Raw genomic sequence first — 12,796 nt, forward strand, 5'->3', positions numbered from 1 at the left:
GGGCCACGTCAATGTGAGTTTGCCCACTTACTCTCCATCAGGGGTGAGGTAGGTGCTAGAGCGGCTGCCCAAGTGGGACCCACAGGGGCCACACATCATCAAGTATTACCTGTGATCACTAAAGCATTCCAAGGCGATCACTGGATATTTCTAGCCAAAACAAAATTGGTTTCATTCGGCGGAAATTGGGGCACTATCCGGCATCCACGGCCTTATGCTGTGGTGCTTTATGTTGTGTGTAGTCGTACTACCTATGACGGATCATAATATTTCAACAACTGCGAAACGACCTTGCACTTCTCTGACTTGATCCTAGCGCAGCAGCACAAGTGCCTCGAACGTTTCTCTCCTAGAATCTCACAACACGGATTGTCGTTCTGAATAGCTGGCATGGAAAGAAAACCTTTCTTTTCCTGCGTACATACGTGCGATTACCTTACATAAACTGAAGCACCCATTCCACTCAGATCTCTCGTGCTTGAAATAAATGCAGTGATCGAAAAATAACGAGTACGTTGTTCTAGCTGTGGCCGGTAATTTCTGAGGGCGTTCTTAAATAGAAAACCTGCAGCCCTTCATTTTTATACTTACGGCATATCCATATCTTTCCGGGCACCTTCTAGCAACCAGGATGAGCACTTTTGCGGAAACCTGAGACCTAAGCAATGTGATTTGATTTCAACTGATATTGTAGCTGAAAGAATCAATTTACATGTCTTTACAGCAAAAGGCAAAGGCAGCCGAGATAGCGGCGAGTAGTTTCGACCAGATAGATAGGTCATCATCATCTTCTTAGTCTGTCTTTGAGAGAGCGAGAGAGAGCGAGAGAAAAATTTGAATGGATAGGAAAAAAAAAACTTAGATATCACTGCAGAGACCGCATCGGAGAATTTCTAAAGCATTAGCGTTTGCCGCAACGCTGGCGGCTCCTAATCGATGTCTTTCTACACCTATTTATCCACTCCGTTAAGATCCGACCAATACTCTTCTATCTCCGGTGCCACCACTCGATGATGAGTACTTTTGAAGCAAAAGCTTCACTACGGGACCTCGTGGTTCGATCACCAGGCGCCTAGTTTTGACCTTCAGCTGAGTTAGCGGTCAAACTATTAAATAGAGAAAAAGAAATTTAATCAATATTCATGACTGGGAGTCGAACCCGCGGCCGCGCGGACAGATATCCATTAATGGCCGCTCAGCGAGAGCACTAGGCTATTTTTTTATTGCACGGAAATAGTTCCGAAAAGTAAAAGAAAAAATAGTGACCAGCGCATCATCACAGCCTATCCACCTAATTTTGAGCAAAGTGACCACCGTGGCATGTGGCAGTTCAATTAATGATTGGTCGCGAGAGATTGCTCGGTAAGAGGAACATGGGCCACTAAATCTCTACCGGTGGCTATGATAGAACCAATCACCTTTCAGTGCAGTGGAGCATCGCTTAAGCTCTTCGACACTGCGCTGGCAGTGGTTCAGGGCTCGCCGCGTTCTGTGGATGTTAAGTGGAGAATGTTCAATTCTTCATTAATGGGCATCAACTCACTAAAGCAGTCGCGTCATGCCCCTAAGGCAGAGCTTAAGTGTCCCCTCCAACTGAAGACTGAACACATGCCTTTCTCACGTCTATTCGGTTTAACTACGTTAACCCCCTGCCACTTTTATTGCTTACCTTACTGAGGACTATGGTGGCTGCGAAGCAGTTCTAGATAACTTCCAGAATATTTATATGTCTTAACTAGACTCTGATTCCACAGTTGAATGCATGGCTACTCAGGTTGAGAATTAGTAAAATCCTTCCTCGTAATCTATGAAAGCTATGTAGTAACGCGGCTGGTTAGGTCATGCGCATTTTTCTGTCACCTCATTGATAGTGTGAATATGTTCTACTATCGAGTAGCCTTTACAAAAGCTTCCCTGGTTATTTGGCTGATTGAAATGTAAGGTTGGCCTGACTCTATTAGCAATTACTTTAGTAATTATCTTGTAGGCAGTGGACACTATGCTGATCGGCCTGTAATTTGATGCATGCATGCATGTGCGAAGAAAATCATTTGCGAGTGTACTCCTTGTTTTACATGTTGTGTTTTTCTTTCTATTGCAGCCCGTCATGCAACTTTTCCAGAGTGAAATGTTTCATTCAGAGTTGATCCAGCGTAATGTGTGCTGTTGTCAGGTTTTCTGCATGCACTCCGTGCTTGTCCGCGGCTCATCAGGTTTGACCTCTAGCACGGGTCAGCGGTCCGAATCTCCCTCTTGTGCGCATGGTGAGCAGTAGTTTCTCGCTTCGTCGCCTTCAGACTTATGAAGCGCGCATCGATGAACAGATTGGCCCGAATTTTTACCGCAGTGTCTCTTCAACTGGCAGCTTTTAGAATTTTCAGGTAGAGATTTTCATGGCTCTTCCCAGTAATTGGCTACTTTGGGTGCCGTGAAATTTTCTGACCTTTTCAAGGCCCCGATTCCGGCGGCACTATTCATTTTAGGCACTGGCGGGTGAAGTACCAGACTTACATGGCTGTTGCCAGTTATCGCCTATAGCACGACACAATACCTCCGTTGTTTGTTGGAAACATTTTTGGCTGCTGAGAACACCAGAATGCTATGCTCAAAGATCCCGCGCGGCTGGACGCAGCTGAAAGCGCCCGTATGTACAACTGTTTTCGCCTTGTGCGACTGAGTACCACCATCGGCACATATCAACAATAAGAAAGAACAAGTTGCAATTAAAACTTCTGATTTTGAGGGTGAAGGCAAGGGAGAGTTCCAAATTTTACGAAGTGGGGAAATTTCACGAAGCGAAAGTTTTACACAGTGAGGGCGAGGGATGGTGAAGAACTTATTGGGGAAGGAGGGAGGGGGGTGAGGGAGGAATGAAGAAAATGGGGGCATTTTCCCCACCACTGAACTCAACTACATGCCTGAGATTAATATGGAGTCTCAACTGAATAAAAGTAGCACACATCTGCACGGCCAACCTCAACTAACCACTTAAGCGCGGCACTTCGAGTTATCACTATACGGCTAAAACTTCTTTGCGAAAGCTTCGTTGCGTGCCTCCCAGACGCCCTTATAGTTTGTGGGGGTACCAGCTCCGATCTCTTAGCAGATGCTCAACGCTCATCGTGGCGCGCTCTGCCAGAAACCGGCGACCGATTGACAAAGGGGAGCAGGCATTTGGTGTCCAGCTTTCAGCGGTCAGAAGCCAAAGGATGGGTTGCAGTCAAAGGTCCACAAACTAAATCAAGCTTTATATAGCCCAGACGAAACAGAGTATTTACATAGCACTCATAAGAACACATGCACAATGTTCGCAATAATATGCAACGCATATACAGCAACGCTACACAGTGGCGACAGCCCAAAGAGATTTCTTCCCACATAGTGCACTAACACGAAAGAAACGCAACCAAATGGGAAAAAAAAATTAAAGATCCCTACGGCAACCCGCATTGGGGAGAATGGGAAAGCACTGACACCTCCTCGGCACTGGTCGCCTCTCTTTGCTTTCTTTATCATTTCGTTTTTCTTCGTTAAATAAATAAAATGCTGAATTAGCGTAATTATTTTGAGCTTTAACTAAAGATGGATTTATTTACACCGATTATATCTTGTTTTATCTCAATCAATCATTTTTTTTTTCAAATTTGGTGCCGTGGTTGCTTTCCCGCCCACTTACTATATCCCCGTCCAGCCTATTCAGCCATCCAATGCCTTTTTCTGATGATCAATTGACAATTTTTCAAGGTCAATGAAACTTTTTGTTCGATTATTAATCGCTCATTAAATGCATTTCAATCCGTTTAGAACTTTATTTTCGCTCCTTTGCCTATTTTTCCGATAATTTGCTGTCCACGGCTCTTTCCCCACCAACTCACTATATCGACGTCCGCTCTATTTCGATGTTTTTCGACATTTCTGGCTCAAATTAATTAACTAATCATTCTATCGACATAATTTGTTTTCGCAGAATCCTCACGCCGTCTTCTATCATTCACAACCATTCGTTTGATGCTACCTCTTCTGAGAACCTCAAAACTGCTGCGCACACGTTTTACGGGCACGTTTTGGTGACACGACCCCATCGACATAGCCTAGAAATGTTTTCGCACTAACAATTTCTCCACCACGTTCTCCGAGAGTGCGAAGACCGGAGGATCGGAACAGATTTGTCCCGAAGACTGACGCACACAGCCTCGCAGGTCCATGGCTGAACGAGTGATCTTGACCTGAGAGCAATGCAAGGGGGCATCTTCGAAGCTAGAACCACTGCAACTACGTTAAGAGCTGCCCAAAGGCACAAACATTCTTTCTATAACGGCGCTCCGTGTCTGTCACTTCGCGCCAAAGCAGAAGCGCACATACGCTTGACATCAGAAGTACAAGCACCTCTATCCTTCCCCGGTCACGCGCGCCTCCCGTTGGTCACCTTAGAAGAGAGGTTTCCAGAAAATACAAGTCTCTTCTTTCGACCCGGCTCTTCCGCGCGCTGTCGGTAACCGGGGGTACTTTCTCTAAGCTTCTCGAAGCGTGAAAGGTGCACGCAAGCAATATTTGGCGCCAGGGAGGCTTTTCAATTGTACGCCTATTTTCGTCACACTCGGAAACAAGAAGGGGGTTGACACAATGTACTTATGTCACAGGTACGATGATCCATTTTCCATAGAGTCATCAGAATATCAGCAGAGAAGTTACGGACAGAACCTTCTTCGTATTACGATGTTCTCTTTTTCCCACTCACTCAACTTTTCACGGAATACATGAAGGATATCTAAGATGAATCTCTAACATATTGTTATCAAGTTCCGTTCCACAGGTGACAATATTACTTTATTTTGAGCTCTCTTCGAGGGCGTTCAGAAAGGGGCAAGGGGAATTGATGTCCCCCATCCCCCCTAGAGTTTGGGATACTATACTTTCTCTATTCACCACCAAATACTTCCACAGCTTGATCACCACAGTGGGGTCCCGCATGTCCGTACGAAACACCCTTTAGTAATGCGATCCATATTTACACAGTATGCAAGACTATTAATCTTGCCGGTTATGTCATTTTTGTTGGCTTGTGTCCACCCAGTTGAGCGCATGCTCAGTAAAAGCGATAATAACATGATCGTCAGTTTCATTTTCTTTTTATAAATAAGTGAACTTTAAAAAGCTCTTCACCCGTCCGCCCATCTTATAGTCCATCCATTCTTCCGCCTCTCCATACGTCCTTTTGTGAGCGCGTTCATCCTTATGAGGGCTGGTTCGTCCGTAGAAGTAGAAGCGGGCTTTCGGAGCTCATAGTCGACAAACTTCTTTGCGTCGTCATCAGGATTTCACACTTGTAAAAGATGCAACCGACAACCATCGACGTTTCATAGCGATGGACTGGGACTGTCAGGTGTGGGCCTTTTTATACACTCATACCTTGAACGTATTTGCGCAAACAACTATAAATAAGTTAGGTGTACTTCATTCATTCTTCAGTCTTCTTCTCCTGCTCAAGTCAATTTTTTTTATTCTGGCCCTTTTCTTTTCTTATGTCTGGATGTCTTTCACAACCAATAGATCGCCTTATTCCCTCTCATGCATCACATCAATGCCTATGCGAGTTCCGTCAATGCCAACAGCATAATAGCGAACCTACAGCATCTTCCGCGACTCCTATTCGTATGATTATTACCATCCTGCTTCTTCTCCTATTGGCATCTGTTCACCTTTGCAACCTTTCTTATAAAAGAATCTTTAGAACTCGGTTACAAGTACTTGCATTTCACGCATGGTTATCAGGTGAACCAAACCTCCTGATGCGAAGCTTAAAGCACATGGCCGTCAAAGAAGAGGTGTATAAATGCGGGGAGCATTCAACGACCATAATATTTAGGTTGTCAGACGTTCACAACTAGAAAAGGTCAGAGTAATGAGATCTTTGACGAGAAGAAAGAGTGAGCGCGTTTTTGAAAGGGTCGCAAAAAGACTTATGCTACTCTCAGAAAGGTGCTCACTGCGGCTTGCTATACGATTTTGTTCTTGACACCACCGAATCAGGAGGCTAAGTTCCACTTCTTGTGCAGCTGTTTCTGTAAGGAGTTGCGATAAGGTAAGCCTTCTTGCATGAGTGGTCGTTTTTCTCTTCTCTTTTGCAACGTATTTTGACGCGAAGTTTGAAACAAAATGCTTTGACACAGCTTTGACTGGGAGCTAAAGAATTACTCAAGTGATCAAAAAATACTGGCACTAGATTCAACCGACCAACGCACAATAGAATCGAGTAAACAAAACAAAAAATGTTGACACAGGCCAGCTATAGGGGGTTGCTCCAATATACGTTTGCTTTGAAAGTTAACGACTGAAAATTTTTTACAAAAAAAAAAAAACAGAAGATCTGCAATCATACAGGAAATTAAAGTTCTCGAGCCATGTTCAAAAACAAGCAGCGTAGTAGGGGGGTGAACGGTGCTATAAGAAACTGCGAAAACTTGTTACTGGGAATCCTTATATTAAGGCACTAAAGTAAATTTTTTACTATCAGCCAAAATAAGAGGTCAAGTGTACGTGCAGGCGAGTACTGTGCTTGTGTCGAGGGCACTGATGTAGGAACCTTCCTAGTAACACACTCTAGAGATTCTGATCTCCCCTCTCTACCGTGTGGTAACCACAACGCTGTTCGGACTGAATACCTTAAGCAGCACGTCCGAATCGCTGGATGTACGTTTTAGTGGCTGAGGTGTCAGGTTGGCTGCAGCTGATGCTGCAGTCGCGCTAACACAGGCAAATTTCATACACGGATCAAACCTGAAATGACATGAAATGGCAAAAGGAGAATTCGCGAAGTCAGGCCGACGAGGCCCGTTCGAGAACCGCGTGAGGCATGGGGAAGAGATGGGCTCTGCAATAACAAGTTATTTTTATTTTCTACTTTACAGCGAGACCCACACTTGGCAATAAGATGCAATGTTTACGGCACTAGTTTTCATATCTTAACACACAGGAATGACAGATTTCCTCGTTTAAACTAAATGACCCCAAAAAGCACGATCAGATTGATAGATAATATAAATTAACCAATATCAATATTAACATGGAAGCTTGAAAAAAAATAAGCTTTTTCATTTCATTTAATGTTCGATAATATTTCAATATGTATCATGGCCGCAGGAAAAACACAAACTCAGAGAAAAGACGTTGTAGACATGCTGGTGCAATCCTGAAAGAAAGGTGAGAATATTTTCTTTCGTCCAGGCAACTGTCACTACTCGGCTGTGTTTAACGAATCAGTCCTACCACGTTCTATCTCGGATGAATTGTTGCTGCACATAAAGTAGCGGTAAACTCTACAACTGTGCTGATTTTTCCAGCTAAAATAGGTAATCATGTATTTATTTATCATCTATTTGATATTTTTCTTTTTATATTCAGCCCCTGTCTTCATAATGCTAACTTGAGTTGCAATGATGTGCTCCCATTACTAAGTACTTAGCAGCTTACACGGCGTACGATCAACAACATTGTGAAAAATACAGTGGACAGATACAACGCTGCTGCGGTAGTTCACAATACCATACTTTAAAAAAAAACGACTGGTTATTTGAGCATTCAAGTTAGCTCAGGTGAAACTCTGTTCGTTTCAATGTGGGGCTTATTTGAAGTAGACTACAGCATCTGAAAAACAGTTTCACTATTCGGCGTCCCTTTATAGAGTCAAAATGATACCACTGAGGCAGGTGTCGAAGACGCCTCATAATACTTAATTGCGGCAGAATAATGTTGAAACTTGTAATGTAGTAGCGTGCGGGAGCCGAGCGGCCGCACCAAAGAACCAGCGAAGACCGGTGCAGGACAAGGAATCAGCGTTTATTCGTCTGACGCTTCTTTTATAAGCAGCGGTTGCTTATCCGCTGCTGCTATCAGTGCGCGTCATGGCAGAGTGACGCGTCATGCACTTGACGCTATCACAAAGCTGTTTGGGTGCACGTCGGTTATGAAATGGGTTAAATCGCCTGGTAACTGTCCATCCAAAGCTATGGTTTAGAAAGTACTTAAAGAGGGACTTTTATTGTAGTTCTGAGACCTAGAAAGGCACACTAGCACCCGCTAGAGCCAGTGTCACTTTCACCATTAGGAGTCCAAATGAATTCTCTTAATGGATTGTTTCATACGGCGGGACGTCTCTCTTTTTTGCTTACGGTTCCCATGCGCAGGCGGTCCGGGCCTTCTTCTGGGAGACGAGCAACATCCTCTTTAGCGTCACGTAGGGATCTAATCAGGGATTGAGGTAATGTTGAGAATAACCACAGACGTCACAAAAAAAAAGTGCACAGGGGGAGTACTTTAGTTTGGTTTTATACATCCACTCAGCAGAACAAGCAGAACCCGTGCGTACGCTGTGAGGTAGACTGGTTCAGCCCCTTGTTCACAGTGGGCTGGCTGTAGTGATATTTAAGCTATGATGCAGAGTGATAGATATCTCAGAGTCAAGTGACTATTATGGACAAAAAAAAATGCATTTTCTGCAGGGCATTATAGACTTCATTATTTTAAGCAATTTATTGTTTCCCGCCTTACCAGTTATGCAACAGGTGAGTTACAGGTTCCGAAACGCCGGCGTTTAGCTCTTCAACAGACTTCTTCTACGTTCATTCTGTCACGCTAAATTTCGTGTTTTATTTTTTAGTTCCTTAGTGTTTAATGACTGACTCTACTGTAGCCAAAACCTAAAATTCCAGCAGTACTCTTATTCCTTATTCCAGGGTAAGTGACGATGGTTTCAATGCAATATAACAAAGAGCTTCATCGGAGAAAAAAATTCGTTGCCGTCGAGTGGCGTCTTCTAACAACTTCGCTGAATGGCTGGCAGGAAATGACATAGCCTGACCCGAGCAATACTACTTACTTAATGAACATGATTCCAGAGCGAAGGAAGACGATTGCCTGGGGAGAGGAGTTATCACCATACCATAGCTGACGTCGGAATACCACCTTCGTTTGCGTGAATCCTCCACCTCCCTACTGTGGCAGGTCGTAGATGGCGGTGGCTGCAAGGCTAAAAGAAAAACACCAGGGAGAAAAGCAGGCGTACATACAACATAGACTACCTCCGAAGCACTATCTGCGCCACCTGAGAACAGCAACCTATGTCTCACAAGCACAAGTCATTGCCGCTAAAGGTCTGACGCGCTTTGAATGTTTTCACATTGCCGAAGACTATTGTAATGAGATGTCCATGTAAATTTTTTTTATCTTGAGCATGACCTTTCTGCTTGCACTAGGTAAGTAATGAATGTCCTACGGCAAAATTTTGGCCCAGATAGTGTTGAGGCAAACCATATTTCGTCTAGGATGTGGGCTGGCGCATAGAGAGAAACCATTAAACCTGCACACGCGGTGAGCTTCAAAATAAATTATTAGATAGTGTATAAACTAAAACTTCAATGTTACTTAGCTTAGATTGAATGCGTTGATAATGATTTGTTGTTTCAGAGGAGCCATGCCTACTTTGCAAAGGATCTTCATGTTCGCGGTCTTCGTCGCTCTTATTATTTCTGCATCTGCGGAGAAAGTAAGTAATCGTTTATTTGTTTTTAACAATGTGTTCCCAGATATTGCCTACAGATGCTCTAGAATCTATGTGAACACTCTATGTGCTAAATATTCGCTAGAAGAATGACGTGAAATTTTTTCGGACGTAAGTCTGTTTCAGAAGTCATTAAACCGGAGTAAAGGCGCGAGTAACTAATATGAGAATGGCCTCAATGTTCTCTCGTTAAAATTGCTGCCAATTTAAGTTTTACACTTTGATAGTGGAGTGCGTGCAAATTGTACCAAGTTACCATGCAGCAAAAGTATACGAAGCAAGTGATTACTGTGTGGTTAGTGCCTCCAGAACTAGAAAAATATTGGCTTTTAAATGCAAGGCTAAAAGTAGTTGGAAAGAAACACAGCAGCACCCTGACGCACTCTGCTTTACTATGAGGTAGAATGTCCCAATTGAGCTAAGTGCGTTGTCATCAACGCCCTTAGCTTTTTCAGAATATACCTTCATGAATACCGTATATTGAGAACAAAGAAATGAAGTAAAAAAATCATTTAACTTGCCTTATACAAAGAAGACAATAATAATCCTGCGTCTAAAAAGTAGAAGGAAAAAACGACAACGATTTTAACGCCAAAAATTTCTTGCCAACTTTAGTGTGTGAAATGCCTATAGATGGGTTACCTGAACTGAAGAAAGAAGCCAATATATGAGTAGATGTGCTTTTTACTTACGGATCAGCCGCATGGGCGTTCAGAAACTCCTCCTAGAACGTTGCTAATCTACGTTACACCGTCGAATCTTTAGAATATCTGGTCTCAAAACGCCGCAAAGAAATATCAGCCTTTCTGTAAACTATGAGTATTCAACTTTTGTGATGCACACTAACAGACAGAATGCGAAGTTATACGGACACCATGAACGCAAGCTGATCGCAATGCTGTTTTTTTTAGATTCATCTCGGGTATTTTAGTGACGTTGAAAGCGCTTTAGCTCCGCGATCACGAGAACTTCAACGACGGCTTCCCGCGCATTAGCCATGATGTAAACACGCTCTGCACTGAAAGCTTCCTCAGAATCGCGTTGAGCGAGTCTCAATCGGAAATGAGATTCAGGAAACCAAGGAGAATATTAAGCAGTGGCTTGTCTTTCATTGCGGTCACAACAATTGAAACTTTAAAGAAATCACGAGGTCTTTTATTTATTTGTTAACATATTATTTTATCTTCCCCTCGTTAAAATTGCTTTTAAAGAACAGTGCAAAGACCATGCTTTAGGAACCAACATCTTCTGTTTCTATTCTGCTTGGCTTCTTAATTATTATGCAGTTGCATTCGGCTGCTGTAGAGATGGGTTGCGAAGCGTGATCAATGACTTATATAGGCAGCCCAGAAAGATAGGTCAAAAATTATTATGCAGAAAACCGAAGTAAGGTTCAGTAGCCGCGCAATAAAACCGTGGCTTACGATTGGCAGCTAGGCAATGAAAATAGCAAGAATATATTGTACGTATCACAGGTAGTGACCACAAGCACTAAAAACCAAAAATCGTGCACGCAAACGAAAGGGCCCCCCTTCCTTCCTTTATTCGGCAACCGGGAAGGAGTGCCTTGCAATCATCTGGGCTGCGTCGAAATTCCGCCCCTACATGTACGGACGATCATTCAAGGTGGTCAGCGATCACCACGCGCTGTGCTGGCTTGCCAATTTGAAGGAACCCTCCGGCTGCCTCGCTCGATGGAGCCTGCGCCTCCAGGAGTTTGACGTCACCGTCGTTTACAAGTCCGGACGCAAGCACTCTGACGCCGACTGCCTGTCACGAGCCCCTGTCGATGCACCGCCGTCGGACGACGATGAGGACCCCTTCTTGCGACCCATCAGCTCTAGCTCTTTTGCATAGCAGCAACGCTCGGACCCCGACCTAAAATGCATCATCATTTACTTGGAAGGGAAGGTTTTTTCACCCCCCGCTTCGTTCAAGCGAGGATTGTCTTCGTTCTGTTTACAGAATGATGTCCTCGTGAAGAACTTTGCGGCGAACAAAACAGCCTACCTCCTTGTTGTACCTGCAAGTCTGCGCGGAGAAGTTCTTCAGGCCTCACACGACGAGCCGACAGCTGGACATCTCGGGTTTTCTTGCACCCTCCGCCGCATTCATGACAAGTATTACTGGCCCCGACTGTCTGCCGATGTCGCACATTATGTGAAAACGTGCCGAGATTGTCAACGACGAAAGACCCCTCCAACCCGAACAGCAGAATTTCTGAATCCCATTCAACCCCAGCTCAAGACCCTTTCAAAGGATCGGCATGGATTTGCTTCGCCCTTTTCCCGAAGTCAACATCTGGAAATAAGTGCATCATTATAGCGACCGACTACCTGACCCCCTACGCCGAGGCAAAAGCCATACCGAACGGAACAGCAGTAGAAGTCGCCAAAGTTTTTGTGGAGTGCATTCTTCTGCGACACGGCGCCCCCGATGTGCTCATCACGGACAGAGGAACAGCATTCACGGCGGAACTGGCGCAAGCCATCCTCCATTACTGCCAAACCAGCCATCGCAGGACAACTGCATACCATCCGCAGACCAACCGAGTGACCGAGCGCCTGAACAAAACCGTACTCGATGTGCTCGCCATGTATGTCGACGCCGAACACAAGGTTATCCTGCCTTACATCCCCTTCGCATACAACACCGCAGTGCAAGAGACCACCCAGATGACGCCTTTTAGGCTCGTCCATGACAGGGAGGCCACAACCACGCTAGACGCCACGCTGCCCGATTTACCGAAAAAGATAACGTCGACGTCGCCGCCTACAGTCAACGCGCAGAAGCCCGAGGACTTGCCAGATTACGGATCAAAGACCAGCAGCGGACCAACGCCAGACGCTACAACCTACAAAGACGCAACGCGGAATACAAGACAGGAGACCGAGTCTAGGTTTGGACGCTCATTCACCGCCGCGGATTGAGTGAAAAACTTTTGCGCCGCTTTTTCGGCCCGTACAAGGTTCTTAGTCGGCTAGGTGAACTGGACTATGAAGTCGTCGTTGAAGAAATGACTGCATCCTAGCAACACCACGTACGACCAGAAGTTCTCCATGTCGCCCGTCTAAATGCCTATTATGTGCGCTAAACCACGCTGTGTTTACACCCTTCGTGTTTATTTTTACACAGTTCGTTTTAGTTGTTTGTGGCTTCATTATGTACTAAAGCATCAGGTGGATGCTTCTTTGAGATGGGAATAATGCCACGATTGTTTGTAGTGTTTGTTAGTACATT

At 44.6% G+C, this 12,796-nt stretch overlaps 1 protein-coding gene across 4 annotated transcripts in view; it reads right to left on the reverse strand.

Moving 5' to 3' along the window:
• The window catches only part of LOC149359406 (uncharacterized), a 38,910-nt gene that overhangs the window by 14,824 nt on the left and 11,290 nt on the right, over positions 1 to 12,796 (reverse strand). For 2 of the 4 annotated variants that reach the window (XM_089571621.1, XM_089571618.1), the window contains exons 2-3: positions 8,876 to 9,025; positions 8,169 to 8,241 (exon numbers count right to left, since the gene is read on the reverse strand). In XM_089571621.1, coding sequence (XP_089427747.1) covers positions 8,169 to 8,241; positions 8,876 to 8,936 — 134 coding nt within the window. In that variant the 5' untranslated portion in view covers positions 8,937 to 9,025. Of the gene's footprint in view, positions 1 to 8,168; positions 8,242 to 8,875; positions 9,026 to 9,477; positions 9,834 to 12,796 lie in introns of those variants that run through there. The other 2 variants (XM_089571619.1, XM_089571620.1) reach the window with 2 other exon arrangements.

The sequence above is a fragment of the Amblyomma mixtum genome, chromosome 2, assembly GCF_055824585.1.
Source record: "Amblyomma mixtum isolate Tamu chromosome 2, ASM5582458v1, whole genome shotgun sequence".
Taxonomy (NCBI): Eukaryota; Metazoa; Arthropoda; class Arachnida; order Ixodida; family Ixodidae; genus Amblyomma; species Amblyomma mixtum.